Genomic DNA, 14126 nt, shown 5'->3' with positions numbered 1-14126 from the left:
CAAACAGATGTCTTCCAACCCCAGTTTTCTTCTCCCTCTCCAAGGATGCCCTTTCTGCCTTCTCCCCAATGTACTCTGACCTGGATGTGAATTGCTAATCCTGTCCCTCAGTGTCCCCCCAGCCCGAGTCCTTGAGCTGCCTGTTATTAAATTTGTCCGCTTGCACCATGCCTGTGACCCAGGCAGCTCCTCGAGGGTTAGAGTACCAGGCAAGAGGATGGGATTGCGCTGCTGACATCTCAGCTGAATCGTTACATGCTGAGTCAATAAGACATTTAGTGCATCTATGCCCTAAGTGTTTCCCACTTTACTGTGGAAGTGAGAGGGTTGTCCCGCATTTTCAAAGCAATTCAGTTTCTGTTACAAGCTGTCACAATACGGTTAGCATTTAAAATACCACTATATCCATAATTCCTCAGACTRTCAGGTAGAGATGAAACCGGTGCCGCGCTGCAGCGCTCAGACAGATGCGACGTGCCGTTTGGGCTGAGCAGSTGCCCCCAGCACGTGCAGCGGGTGGCCATAGCCGTCTGTACCAACCTTGGGTAAGTCACCAGGGCACCAAGTGTGCTAGCAACAGGGAAAGTCAGCATGTTACAGAAAGCCACTCGTCTTGCAAAGTAATGAAAATTGTTGAGCGATTCACCTTCTCCCCTCCTGCCTATTGCCCTTCCCATTCATTTTTATTCTGTTTGGAAGCGCTCATTAGTGTCTACTACTGCTTGTCAACMAGCAGCTTGAAGTGAACAGAACTGAAGAGGGGGATGGGGAAGGGGAATAGAGAAAATAGGAAAAAACAGGTGCTTTTTGGTAAAAGGCTACTCTAATCAATATAAACTTTACAGCATTACAGTTTAGAGTTGTAGAGCTTTATCTACTGTTCTGTCTTGCTGCCGCTGGATTGCCAACTCTAATTTTTACACTGAGTCTGCCTTGCTAGTCTGTGCGCTTCTTCATGCACCAACTCCCTGAATCAGGAGAATAGATAAGATACTCCATTTTATATGCTTTTAGCATTTATGGCTGGTGAGATAAAACAGAAAGCTATAACCAAGGTGCATCCTAAAGGCCAAAACCAAAACAAGCCCCCAAAATGCAGAGAAAAGTGAAGAGCCCATATCTACTATTTTCATGATTGCTAATCTTGTCTCTTATCTTAAAATTACTAGGGTTGCAACACTGCGTGTGATGGGTGTCCAGGAAACAGCATTTGTTTATGGACGCCCAGGAGAATCACCTACCAGGCTGGCTGCCTTTGAAATAATTCACTGAACTGCCCAAGTTTCTTGGCAGAGTACAGGAACATGACTTGTACAGGAATACTTAAATGGATGTACCCAAACGTGAACAGAATAGGATTTCTAACTTTTACATTTCTTACATCCCTTGCTTTTGTCTTACTTTTATCATCACACATCACTTTCTCATCTTTGTCTCCAATCACAGCTCCCTTGCCTTTTTACTTGACATTTTTACTTGCCTTTCGTGTATTTTGTCTCCCTTTATAGCTTTACTTTTCCACACAAAACTCATTCTTTCCAGTCCTCTCCTTTTCTTGTCAACCAATTACCTCTGATTCCCTTTCTTTCTCCATTCGTGCAGCACCCCTGGTTGCACACAACCCCTCTGGAGCCRTGTCTCTAGAGCTCTAGGCGCTTTCCAGGCAGATGATTGCTTACACAACCTCCCCACCCAGCCGCCCTCACTTTGCAATACTTGTTATTTGACCTGGAGTCCAGAAAACATCAAATTTACTATGGAAATTTTGTAGACCACATAGCAATTATGTGACCTTCAGACACATTTTCGGGAGTGCTTTCTGGTGGGAGGTGCCTCTGCTTCCTAGGGTCCAGCATCAGAAGCCGCTAAAGCGATCAGCGTTAGAGAAGTGCCAACCTCCTGTCCTCAGATTAGGCTTGTRTTGACAGCCAGATGCTTGTGAAAGCTGAGCTGAAGGCCCCAAGTTTTATTATTGCTAAAGGCATTGACACTCACTCCCACTGATGTAAGTACTTTGAACACTGAGCAATTTTGATATAGTCTCAACAAAACATACTTGTGGTCTGAATCTAGATTTCATCATTTATGTAACTCTAATATAGACATCAACCTTTCCACGTCCCAACTTAATGTTCTGTAAAATGAGGATAATTTTCTTTTCCCTATCTCTCAGCCTGGTACGAGTTTGTCAGATGGTCTGAAGTTCTCCAGTAAAGGAACTGAACGCAGTGCCATCAAACCAAACTGCTTTTCTGCCTCCTGACTGTAGATCTGTTGTTCACATTGCTCCAAGAATGCTCTAAATACATGCACAACTCATAGATAAGGCACCAGCAGGTGAGATTTTAGCAATAAATGGTATAATAACCAGGACAGGCAGGATGGATAAAACCTGTTGGTTTGCCCTGGAAATGTTTTCCCTTTATGCTTAGCTCTTTATTTAAATCTAACACTCAAAACAGTTATAATAGTTAGACATAACTAATCTTGACTCATGTAACAACTCATTAGAYGGGAGCCCTCAGAAGAAATTTGGTTTAAGGTTAAGCAGAATAGCATTTCTTTGCGTTGTTTATTATGACTTGTCCAATAACGATGTCTAAGGGGCTTTCTGTCTACTAGCTAGYGATTTATTGCTGTTTTGCCATACATCTTTCGGGAGCAGGGCCTTTCTTTTAAAGGAGAGGTTGTTCTTTGTAAAAGAACAGGAGGTTTCTCTTTGTTGGAATGGGCACCATAATCTCTTGCGAKCGCTGTCGAGCCTTGCTTCCTGCGCCTGGCCACTGGCGGTGGGGCGCAGTGGAAAGCGCTAATCCATTTTTGCTGTGAACTTCTCCAGAAAGCATCGGACACAAGGCCTTTTGGGGTCTGAGTGTGTGTAGGAAGGACGCTTCCCTTCAGTGGGTCCCTTTGATCTCTGGCACTTGGGCTTCCCCTCCAGGCCTATTGTTTGTGCATTGCTGTAACTACAGGCAAACAAATGCATTATACAATATCTCAGCCTGACTCACCCCGGTTCTTGGTGCGTCATGTTGTCTGGTTACCCTGATTGCATCATGTCAGAATGGGAAGCTTAAAGGCTGGTTTTTCTGAGTAATAATATTGCAGTAGGCAGCAGCTTAAAGAAAAGAAAAAAGTATTATTGCTATTATCTTCAACCTGCAAACTGCGAGGAGGAAAAAGAAAGCAAGCCAAGTTGCTATGAACTAAACCTTGTGTGAATCATGAGTTCCAGTCAGGGGGCATGCTGAAATGATGCAGTATGTTAATATAAAAATCTGTTACTTCTGGAAACTTGGACTCAGCCCCTGGAATGGGCCAAATGCGTCCTACTCCCTCATCCCTGACCCCTGTGGGATGCRTTTTGTTCAGCGTGTTTAAACAAGGGGAGGGAGGGAGGTGTCTGTAGGGCCACATCACGCCTTGCAGGAACATGGCCTCTGCTTTTGGGTAGGGCCAGGGCAGACAGTAAATCTGTCCCCCGTTCARAGGTCAAGGATCTGATGTTCCTGTAGGTGGTTTGCATGTGGACTAGTCATCTTGCTCTTTATCTGCAGCTGGCTGTGGTGCCTTGGTGACATGTCCAACCTGTGCCACCAGTGGAGCTGACAGAGCTCCCAGTGCAAGGCTGGACACCTGCAAAGAACCTCTCACCGGCGCCTGCGCCGTGGCTCTAGCTCAGCTGCCAAAGCGCCCTCGGCGGATCTCCTCTCCGTTGGGGAGGAAGAGTCRCAGCGGGCTCAGTTCTGCTGGTACGCCTCTCCCACAAACCAAAACCTTTTTTTGTACGTTTGTGAGGGAGCTACAGAATCTCACTCCCRTGTGTGTTTGGCCATGTGGCCACGTGCTCTGCAGGATGTAATGTCAGACATTTAATTTCATTTAAACTAGTGCAGAGCCAGAGGTGGTGACATCTATTAGCTCAGGGAGGAAAGCCTGGCCCGCAAAGGTCGGGAGGAAAGCAGCGTAGTGAAAACATTGCAATAAAACTCCATTTCTGTTTCGAGTCTATTGCGTGGGACAAAAGTCTCTTAATTTCTTGGTATCTCATAGTGTCAAGAATCACTAAAATCTGGGAGGCGATAGCCTCTGTGCCAGCAGCACTCTATCAGCTGGTATTTTCTGCAAACAAAGGGCCCTGGGTAAGGTAAATTAGAAATATATATTTGCACTGACAAATCAATAGTGACAAAATTAATAAGGCCCTCCCCTTAAGCTTTGAGGACGTGATTAAAGGGTTTTCCGAGGATATTTCTTCAATCAAAAGGATAAAATTACACTTAAACAAGTTATCATGTTTGCACACTCAAAGCACAAAAGTAGCTCTTTCAGAACTTGTCTAGACACTTCCACAGGGTTTCTTTGTTCTTCTTGTTGCTTCTTATAAAGACAAATATACCATTATCCAATCTGGCTATTATTTTCCATTCAGGTTTTATCTCTTTTTTTCATTTCTGATAAAAAGAAGATTGCTTCCTTTACATGACCTGTCTGTTCTCAAGTTGTTAATTTACAGAAATTTTCTGGTAAATGTTTTGCAAGTCCAAAATAATTTCACCCCTCTCTTCTTAAATACATGATATTCTCTCTGTTTCTGATCATTCTCAGCTCCTGGTTTCAGTTTTTGAACCAGAAAAATCCAACAGCAGTCTATTAAAAATTTAAGCAACAAATTGAAAGGAAATTGCCACCCAAAGTAATGCTGACCTGTGACTGTGCAGAAGGTTATTGCCTCAATCAATTATCTGTAACCTCACTCAAACAAATTTAAAAAACCATTATGTATGTTAATATATGCACAACAGTGTTCCAGCTGGCTTGCACCAGTGCTGCAATTATGCATAGAAGTCAGGAAATTATGTGTGGAAAGGATAATGAGCAGCATTGTCTGCCCAATTACTGAGTTTGCATATGCAAACAATAATTTTGCGAATTTATGCTTAGCAAACTTTTTTTTTCCTCTCTCAAGTTGCATCAGCAGCTCTAAGATTAACTGTAAGACCGTAATAACTCAAAGCTGTTTCAACTCTGCTTCAACCCATTCTCCCTTTCCTAAAGAGAAAAAAAAGCCCTTCGTATGAAGGTGAGGAGATGGGAAAGCGTGCCAACACAGCCTTGGCATCACTGGAGTATTACTGAGAGGGTCTACGAAGCATGTTGCGTAAAGCATGTGGCGAATAGAGACTCCAATGGAAAATCCAAGTAACTGAGATTGTGTTTCTTTCTTTTTCCTTCCTTTTTTTTTTTTTTCCCCTCAGAGATTCAGATTTGTTCCTGCTTGACTCTCGAACAATCTGGGCTGCAGAAGAAGGGTGGCTTGTGTTTGATATTACTGCAACCAGTAATCACTGGGTGGTGAATCCACAGCATAACCTGGGCCTACAGCTCTCCGTAGAAAGCATAGATGGTGAGTTCTGGAAAATAGCATCCATCAGTGAATCTTCAGCTCAAGTAGAAGTTTCCAACCACAGCTTGGCTTAATGCACTCAGTGTATTCCCTTTGAACAGGATTTCTTCAGGATATTTTTCTTGACTTTGCTTAAGATGCAAATAATTATTGAAAAGCTTAGTCTGTAGATACATTTCAGGTTAAGAACATACTTAAATGCTTGAACAGACTGGTATTCAGTCATGATGGTATTAGCTATGTTGTCAAGTTATGCATATGCTGTTGGCTAACTTGCACATAATGTTAGCAGACTTCATCTGAAATCCTGGAAGTTCCCACGCGGCCCTTTTTCACTCTCCTGTGCTTATGCTGCTGTGTAAGCAACTGTCTGCACTGTTTTTTCAATAACATTTCCTGCTCAGCAATTAGAAGCATCCAAATCATGAGGTATGTTTTAGGAAAAAAGGGCGCAGTGAAGTCCCTTTTATGCTTGTCTTGTCATGCTCTGTGAAACCACCATTTTTTTTTTCTGACTGAGACAATTCACATCAAGGAGAGTGGAAGAAAAATTGCTACGTGTAAAAAGATAAAGCTGAGAGATGTCAAAGGCTGGTGTCATTTGACTCAGAAATCCCCTCCAATGCAGAAAACTGCTTAGAACCATTTTTACTTTCTCTGTGGCAGCAGCAAAGATGAGTAAAGTCATGCCTGACCGAGACTCCAGGTTCTGCAGCATGCCTGCAATATCAACCCATGACRACTGGAAACTCGTGGGAAGATGTGATTCTGCAACAAGTTCAAATGGGTGCATTTAGAATTAGGGTAGAAATTTTCCTAACGAGGCCTTACCAAAAGGGTCATACTACTATCTTTAAAGTTAAGATTCCTACTGTTCAGTTGGAGTCTTGCACCAGTGAACTAAAGCCCCCTGCATGCTCCGGGAGGTGAAAGGCATCTCAAGACCCCTCTCTAGAGCTGCCTGGCTGCCACACAGGAGGARGATTATAATTCAGCCTGATTTACAAGATAATCTTAACTCTTAAGGCTAAAATAGTAAGGCAAATTAACAGTCAAGACAAGCTTAACCCATTTTCAAACACTTAGCCTTGTTTGCAGTTTGCTTGCTAAAGGAAATAGTTGGAAGTATGTCCACAGCCACATTGTATTCATTCAATTCTGAGTTCACACATAGGAAAACCATTGAGGCCCTGCCCAGAGTCCACAGAAAAGCGATAGCTGAAAGATGGTTTAAACTTAATATCTCTAAGTGCTATAGAAACTTCAGTGTCACTCTGTCACTCTTCTACCGATAAAGCCTCGTTATCGTTCTGTCTTGCTCTGTCTGTCAGTCCTTACCCMTTGGTTTTACAGAAAATGTCAGTCACTTCTCTCATCATTAAGGAGGAAGCCAATAGAGAAAAYCCCAAAATCTTTTAAAAGAACTTCTCAAGAAATCTTTTTAAAGAATTTTTCCAAGAACTTTTAAAAAATGTAATTTCCAAAGATTAGTTTCATGAACATTTTAAATCTAGTATACGGCAACACTGCCAGAAAAACAAAAAAAATCCCACCTTTCTCCTCATTCTGAGCCTTGCTACTCCATCTCTGTTTCCGGCATCAAACAGGACATTAAAATCAAAGCTTTGACACTTTAACTGGCTTAAAATGTTCATGAAGCATCACCCTGCAGTCCCTGCCAGCCCACTCCTGTGCGTGTTTGCTCGGCTGCAGCGTCGTGCTTCCCAGAAGGTTTCTTTTCCAGACATCATGCACAACCTGCTCCAGACATCCATCAGAGTAGCCCAAAAGTTCTGTATTTAAATTAGAAGAGCCAACTGCAATCTTTAGAAAGTGAATCCAGTGGCTTGCCTGCTGTAACAGAGTTCCCTGACTGCACACCTTTGCACTCCCATTTCACCACCTTACACAGAGATTTTTCTTTTCATTTTGAACAGCAAGGACATGGCCTTCCTTGCTCCCTATGTTTTGTTTTGGATTTGGACCAACTTTACACTAACAGGAATGCTGTTACTATACCTGGACTTCGTATGAAAATCATATGTCTGCAAACACAGTAGGATTTTGATGCAACACTATATGCTTGGGCAAAACTCAAAACTTTCAGTGATATGAAATTATGAAGCCAATACAAGCTGTATAAAAAATTATGAAGTCACGAGTGCTGTCCAGATGAAGTGACACAAAAGTAGTTAATTAGTTTAACTGATCTTTGTATTGCTTTATAATCGTGCTAGATAGGTCTATCAGCATGCACAACTAGGGTGGAATCAAGGGGTATTTGTCAGAAGCAGAGAAGCTCAACAACAAGCAAAAGAAACAGTCGAATGACTCACTTGCCTCCAGCAAGCTCTCAGCCCAGCGCCTTGCGCTGCAGCAGCACATACAAACAACTGGCCGTTTGGGTTTACTTGGTTTATCRTTTGAGATCCTATTTTTGGTAGTGTTCAAAAAGCAGCTTCATAAAAGCAGACAAAGCTGTGTCCTCTGATTCAAGAGCACAACTTTAGTTCTTTTGGAAGAAGTTTCTCATTGATAAATGAGGACTAGGTGCGTGTCTTCATGTTTAACCTTGCCTTCTGGATGTACAGAAAAGTTAGAAAAAGCATGGATTTCTCCCATTTTTTGTTAACAAGAAATAAGCTACTTCTCATACAGAGCATTACATACCTTTTCCCACCATACTGGTCTTGAACATGTTGTTAAATATAGAAATCGTTGGTCAAATTATGCTTATTGCTAGACTAATGCAAATCCATTAAACATAGCACTGTGAAGTTGGGTCCCTTCCCTGCATGCTCACATACTCTCTAGAGACATGGCAAAGGTAAAATAATTTATACTAGAAAAAAGCACAGTCTTAGATTCACTTGTTAATTTAAACAACTTCGGGATGCAGAAAGATTTCTTTGAAGGGACAGGAAAAAGCCACATGTACAGTATTCGTGGAGTTTAACTCCTTTGGCTGAACTTGTTTTTTTGGAAAACAAGGCTTTGATCTGACAGAGCATGCGCGCAAGTGGRACTGCTTACATAGTTAGCATTAGCTGCTTGCTTAAGCACTTAAATGTTTAAAATACAAACTGGCCAATTTTTTTACTGGGCTGTTGAGCCCCACACCTGCTTCCCTCCTCTGGGCTGGCCTTTCGGGGCTCTGCTAAGGTTGTGTTGGCTGTCCTTGGGCTTATTTGATTTGTGGCTGACAAATGCCAGCTCTTAGCTGAGGGAGCACAAAAGCCATTAACATAACTTTGACTTAGCACCAGGACTCAGTAGCTTGCAACAGAGTAGTTCTAGGTATCRCCCTCTGTTTGAGGACAGCACCCAGCCAGCCTGCGGTACGGAACAGGGAGAAATGTTAAATTAACCTCATCTTTCATAAGTAATGGATTTCATTCTACAGGGAAACCACTCAATCATCTTTACCTTCCCGCTCCCCCACRAAAAATCCAGCATGAAAGCACCGTGAATGGTGCTGAACGCATTTGCAACTAGATTTGCAAAGATACACTAGTGTTGAGCATGAAAGATACAGCAATAAACAAAATGTTTCTGAAAAGCTGAAGTATTTGCTTTTTCCAGCTACAGTATATCTGGAACTCTGTCAACATTTCATACAAGGCATTTTTATTTTAAGTTAATAACCTTCCAGTGGGAATTTAGTGTTCCTATGGGCTGAGTTTTATGGTTCCTTTTATAGGATCACTTCAAATTATAGGCTGGTGAACTTAAAGAAACCCCTCTAAAGAATGCAGGAAAAGCTAATGCTAAGCGGATTTAGAGTAAAATAATTATATGTAGGAGTATTTTAATATAACTTTTACACGCAGATATAAAATGCAGTTAGCTGTGCTGAGCTGCTCTCGTCAGGAGCGGCTTCGTCAATTAAGCGCAGTCCCGCGGTCGATCAGTGCTAGGAGTCAGGCGTGCAAGCTCGGTTTCTCGCTGCCATCGCTACGCTTGAGGAAGGCGCGAAGTTACCGCAACCCCTCTCACCTCTCCGTTTGGTTATTAAGGACAAAGCATCAATCCCAAACTGGCTGGTCTCATCGGGCGGCACGGCCCGCAGAACAAGCAGCCCTTCACGGTGGCCTTCTTCAAAGCCACCGAGGTCCATCTCCGCAGCATTCGCTCCACCGGCGGCAAGCAGCGGAGCCAGAACCGATCGAAAACGCCAAAGAACCAGGAAGCTTTCCGGGTCTCCAACGTGGCAGGTCAGTAGGGTTTGCCCAGCCGCGACTTCCAGGCGACGGGACAAATCTCCACTGTCTGGGACGGGAACAGTCTCTCCTATGGGCAATACGTTGTCTTTTTGGTATAGTACTATTTCTCTGTTGTTAGTTTGAAACTATTTAGAGATTATTCTAAAAAGTCAGGAAAATGGTGTTTCTTTGCAACAATTTTAAAGTTAGGAATTCCCTAATTCAGTTAAAACTAGTAAGCCAGCCRAACAAGTAATGGTCATTTCCCCGCTTGAAATAATTCTAATACAAATTATTTTTGATCATTTGATACTTGCTTTAATCTAATGAACTATTTCAGTTGATCTGAATCAAAACACTGCAGATTCCCAGAGTTTGTGATTTTAAGTCTACCTCCCCCGCCCCRCTGTCCAAACTTCAGAAATCTCAGAAGTTTTCACGGAAGAGGAAAATCCTTTCTTTGCTCAGGACAACCGCAGCTATTCCGGGGGGAGCTGCACTTCCTAATATGGAAGAAAACTCTGCCAGGCATTTAAAATAGAAACGCAGCCTAATTCCGAGATACCTCAAAATAACGGGCCTCCGGCGGCCCCGCCGGTGCCAGCCGCGGGGCAGGACTAACCCTGCGGACGGCAGCGGCGCTCCCGGCGCGCAGTCCGGCAGGACGGGGCACGGCCCACGTTTGCCGCGGGCCTCGGCACCCCGACAAGCCGCCTGCCTTGAAGAAGTGATCTCTAATACTTCTGCTCGAGCCTCCGGCTCAGGCGGTATGTCGAGTCCAAACGCAACTACAGCGCTAGTCACAGTTGTTCAAATCCACACTTCAGACCTGCCTTTTATTCTTCGGCGTCTCCACGGAGCTTTTGCCACCTATTGTAAGTCTGGGATCCCGACTTAGCTGCACCGAACAACACAACACGTCTCACGTTATTTCTACGTCACCGCGTTGCTTTGGGGGGCCTGAAGGTGCAAGCATCCCCCGTGATGCACGCGACTCAAAGAGAGCTGGGAACACAGAAAACAGCGAAAGGGGGCTTTTCCCCACCAGTCCTTTCACGGGTTCTCTTTTTATACAGTAGATCACAGGGATGTGGGTTTTGCCAACATGGGTTAGAGGAAGCCTAGGAAAAAAAAGATTGCGCGAAGCCAGGGAAGGCCTGGAAAGCTCAGGCAGCCAGAGATGTGCTTTTTGTTGTTGTTGTTTTTTATATGCATTGAACCCAGCCATTATTTTCCAACTAAACCAAAAAGAGGCAAGTCCTCTCTGTCCTGCCGCGCGCACCGGCGTGCGGCGGGGCCTCACCATGCTTCCTCCCGCCCGTGCAGAGAACAGCAGCAGCGACCAGCGGCAGGCCTGCAAGAAGCACGAGCTCTACGTCAGCTTCAGGGACCTGGGGTGGCAGGTAAGGGCCGCTGCAACCCCTCTGTCAGGCTGCTAGCGATACCAAAGACTAGATCTCTATCCCTGGGGAGGAAAAAAAAAATGCGTGTTGCCTCCAGCAGGTTTAACRAGTGGTTCTGCAAAGCTGGGTATTCCAATCTTGGTGTGAGACTGGCTGAAAATTCACCACGCGCTTAGGTGAGGAAGCCAGGAAGACACTGCTGAATAGCTGATAAAACTAAACCCTAATGTTCAGCTACTGTACAGGTGTGTTTGGAAAGCAGGATAGGTTCCTTCAGGAAAAACAGCTGCTTTTAGGGCTGTAAAAGGGTAGCATTAGAAAGGCTAGCTTACCAGATTTTTATTTTTCAGGTTACTGTAACCCATATGCAGACATACGAGTTGATAGATTTACATACCATTCTAGTTCTCATTTCACTRAGCAATGTTTATATCTTTCTCCACAATCTTATTTATCTTCAATTTAATCAAGGACTGGATCATTGCTCCAGAGGGCTACGCTGCCTATTACTGTGAAGGAGAATGTGCTTTCCCATTGAATTCGTACATGAATGCTACAAATCACGCCATTGTACAGACACTGGTAGGTGCAATTTAACTYGTGTTATAGAGCTATTTCTGATAGGTGCTACTCAGAAGTAAACTTGTGCAAAAAAGTTCYCTAAGCTAACGAAAAGAGGAAGGTCTGCGTTAGCTCATTAGGATGCTTGCAGCATCTGGTTAAACATGTCTAGCCAAGTGGCGTGAATTAATAGCTGGCTAGGAATTACCCTGTCTTTGCTGCAAGCGTTGACATGCTCTCTCTAGTTTCAAGGGGCCCTACGATACACATTTTAATGGTATAATCCCACTGCAAAGGGAGGAGAGAGCAGGCTGTGAGACCCAGTATCGGCATCACTTGGAAAAAACYCGGCAAAGAGCCCCCGCATGCTGTTGCCAAAAGCAGATCCAGGGCAGACTGAGGAAGGGTCAGCGAGGCTCCACRGATATATTTATCTTGTGAAAGAGAGCAGGGTGCAAAGGAGCAGTTTCCTCTGCGCAGTTTGGGCTCCTCCACRTTTTCATCTCTGCCTTATTTTGCATTAGGTGCTTTCTTGTAGATGCGTAGTGATATTGCAAAAAGCATTAGGGAAACTAGAAATGCCTACATTTCCACGGGAAGAAATTTCTGCATGTTTTTCCCCTGAGAAACGGAGGTTTTTTATTTACTTTCTCCTTCTCTGCAGAGTTTCTGCAGCAGGGAGCGCGGGAGCTCCGGAGCCCCCGGCTCCCACGGGGTTGTGGGCGCTGCCAGCTGCCCAGCTGCAGAAACAGAGCCCCAGCTCCGCGCTGGGGCAGGGTTTCACACACAGACCCGCCTGCACCTCATGCGGAGTTTATCATAACTGGTACACTGCTGCAAAACACTGACTGCTTTGACAGATGGGAATTTTCTAATGAAAACCTGCTTCACTGAAAGATTTCCAACGAGATGGGAGCTGGGTGTGTGCGAGCATCGGCCGCGGTACACGCGGGGGACAGCTCAAGACACTGGTGTGCAAAGCCAGGTGTTTGAAACATGTTGGTGTGAGCGTTTGGGAGAGACAGGAAAGAAAGACATGGGGGAGGAGAAGGGAAAGGTAAATCTTAACACGCCTCTACTTTCCCTCCCTAGGTTCACTTTATAAACCCGGAGACTGTGCCGAAACCCTGCTGTGCTCCTACACAACTCAATGCCATCTCAGTGCTCTATTTTGATGACAGCTCCAATGTTATCTTAAAAAAATACAGGAACATGGTGGTACGAGCATGCGGCTGTCATTAGATTTGTAGGAAGGGGGGGGAAAAGTTGTTTGTAAAGAATGTTTTTTTGTATGGATATGTGGGGGAGGGGGAAAAGGTTAGAACTCCAGCAGTGGACTTAAATCCCAAACAGTTTTTAGGAATCTGCTTCTGAATGTTCAGACAATGGAACAGTTTCTGGATCTAAGTGGCATTTGAACACATTTTGTTTCAGTTTGTTATAGACAATGAGCTTGTAAACTGAAACAAGCCAGAGAAACCATTTAAAAACAAATCTGCCTTAAAAATTGGCTCCTACAATACATACTTCTGCAAACGAGTCTTTCTGAAGATTGCAAACTCACCAGTATCCGTTTTGAATTAAAAAAGAATAATCTATCCAAGGTGAGAATGTGGTATGACTAATAAGCATGTGTAGTTCCTGTAACACACTGTTTGCAATAAAATCAGTGAACAAAATATACCTGGAGTGAACAGGTATTTTGTTAGAGAATTATTACTTCCATTCCTCTGTTTACTTCAATCTCATAAGCAGAAGCAAAGACTAATTACATGCAACTTCCAGTGATAGCAGTAGCAAAAGCTGTATCTGGATTGATTCAAGTTCAAAGGACAAATAAGTCTAAAAATACCCCTAATTTGCAAGCAAAAAAACAGAAGAAAATAATTCCAAAGAACAAGATTTTTCAGGTATAACTTTTCTCAGCAGGAAAAATAAAGTTATTCTAGGCACCAGTAAGAGTTTGCTCTGAGTTTAAAAGAAGAAAGCAGCAAAACATTAGGAAACGGTGATTAAACTGAGTATTTAGCTGAGGCATCCCTAAACGTTTTTGGAGTTGCAAAAGACGGCGAAAGATCCTGCTGCCATTTGGAAAATACCCGTCAACTTCAGTAACTAACAGAAGAAGTTCCAACACACTTTGGAAAACACGGAGATTTGGGCGCAGGAGGACCCATAAGCTGTGGCTAGCACGCAGCACTGCATAGACTCAGCAAGGCACAAAATGAAGAACTTCAGTTCCCAGGGTCAGTATTTTTTTTTATATAGAAATCCTGCTGCATTATCAGTTTCACCACTTTTTTTTTTTTTTTTTTTTTTAATTCCTTTTAAAGAGCCACATCAGCTAGCTGGAATCAGGAGCAAGACAGCATCCCCTCAAGGCTTTTCTCCTTTTCTTTAAAAGTCATTGGTTACACAAGTGTCTCATTTATGTAATTAAAATTCAATTAAAGTTTTTGTGATAAGAATATGGTGGCAGCAACCAGTTACAAACCAATTGGAAACTTTGGCATACTTCGCAATTACAGAAGTAGGACTGGTATAAATTGCCCT

General features: G+C 43.5%; 1 protein-coding gene across 1 annotated transcript in view; it reads left to right on the top strand.

The window, feature by feature from the left end:
- Positions 1-13254, top strand: part of BMP7 (bone morphogenetic protein 7) — a 43557-nt gene extending 30303 nt beyond the window's left edge. The window contains exons 3-7 of the mRNA XM_085314105.1: positions 5259-5407; positions 9424-9621; positions 10936-11012; positions 11484-11594; positions 12666-13254. Of these exons, the coding sequence (XP_085170231.1) occupies positions 5259-5407; positions 9424-9621; positions 10936-11012; positions 11484-11594; positions 12666-12815 (685 nt within the window). The 3' untranslated portion in view covers positions 12816-13254. The remainder of the gene's footprint in view (positions 1-5258; positions 5408-9423; positions 9622-10935; positions 11013-11483; positions 11595-12665) is intronic.
- Positions 13255-14126: the final 872 nt, after the last annotated feature.

This window comes from Rhea americana, unplaced genomic scaffold (assembly GCF_003343005.1).
Source record: "Rhea americana isolate MKP2758 unplaced genomic scaffold, rheAme1 scaffold_4, whole genome shotgun sequence".
In the NCBI taxonomy this organism is placed as follows: domain Eukaryota; kingdom Metazoa; phylum Chordata; class Aves; order Rheiformes; family Rheidae; genus Rhea; species Rhea americana.
The sequence above is the reverse complement of the archived record's forward strand: the minus strand, read 5'-3'. Positions and strand labels throughout refer to the sequence as shown.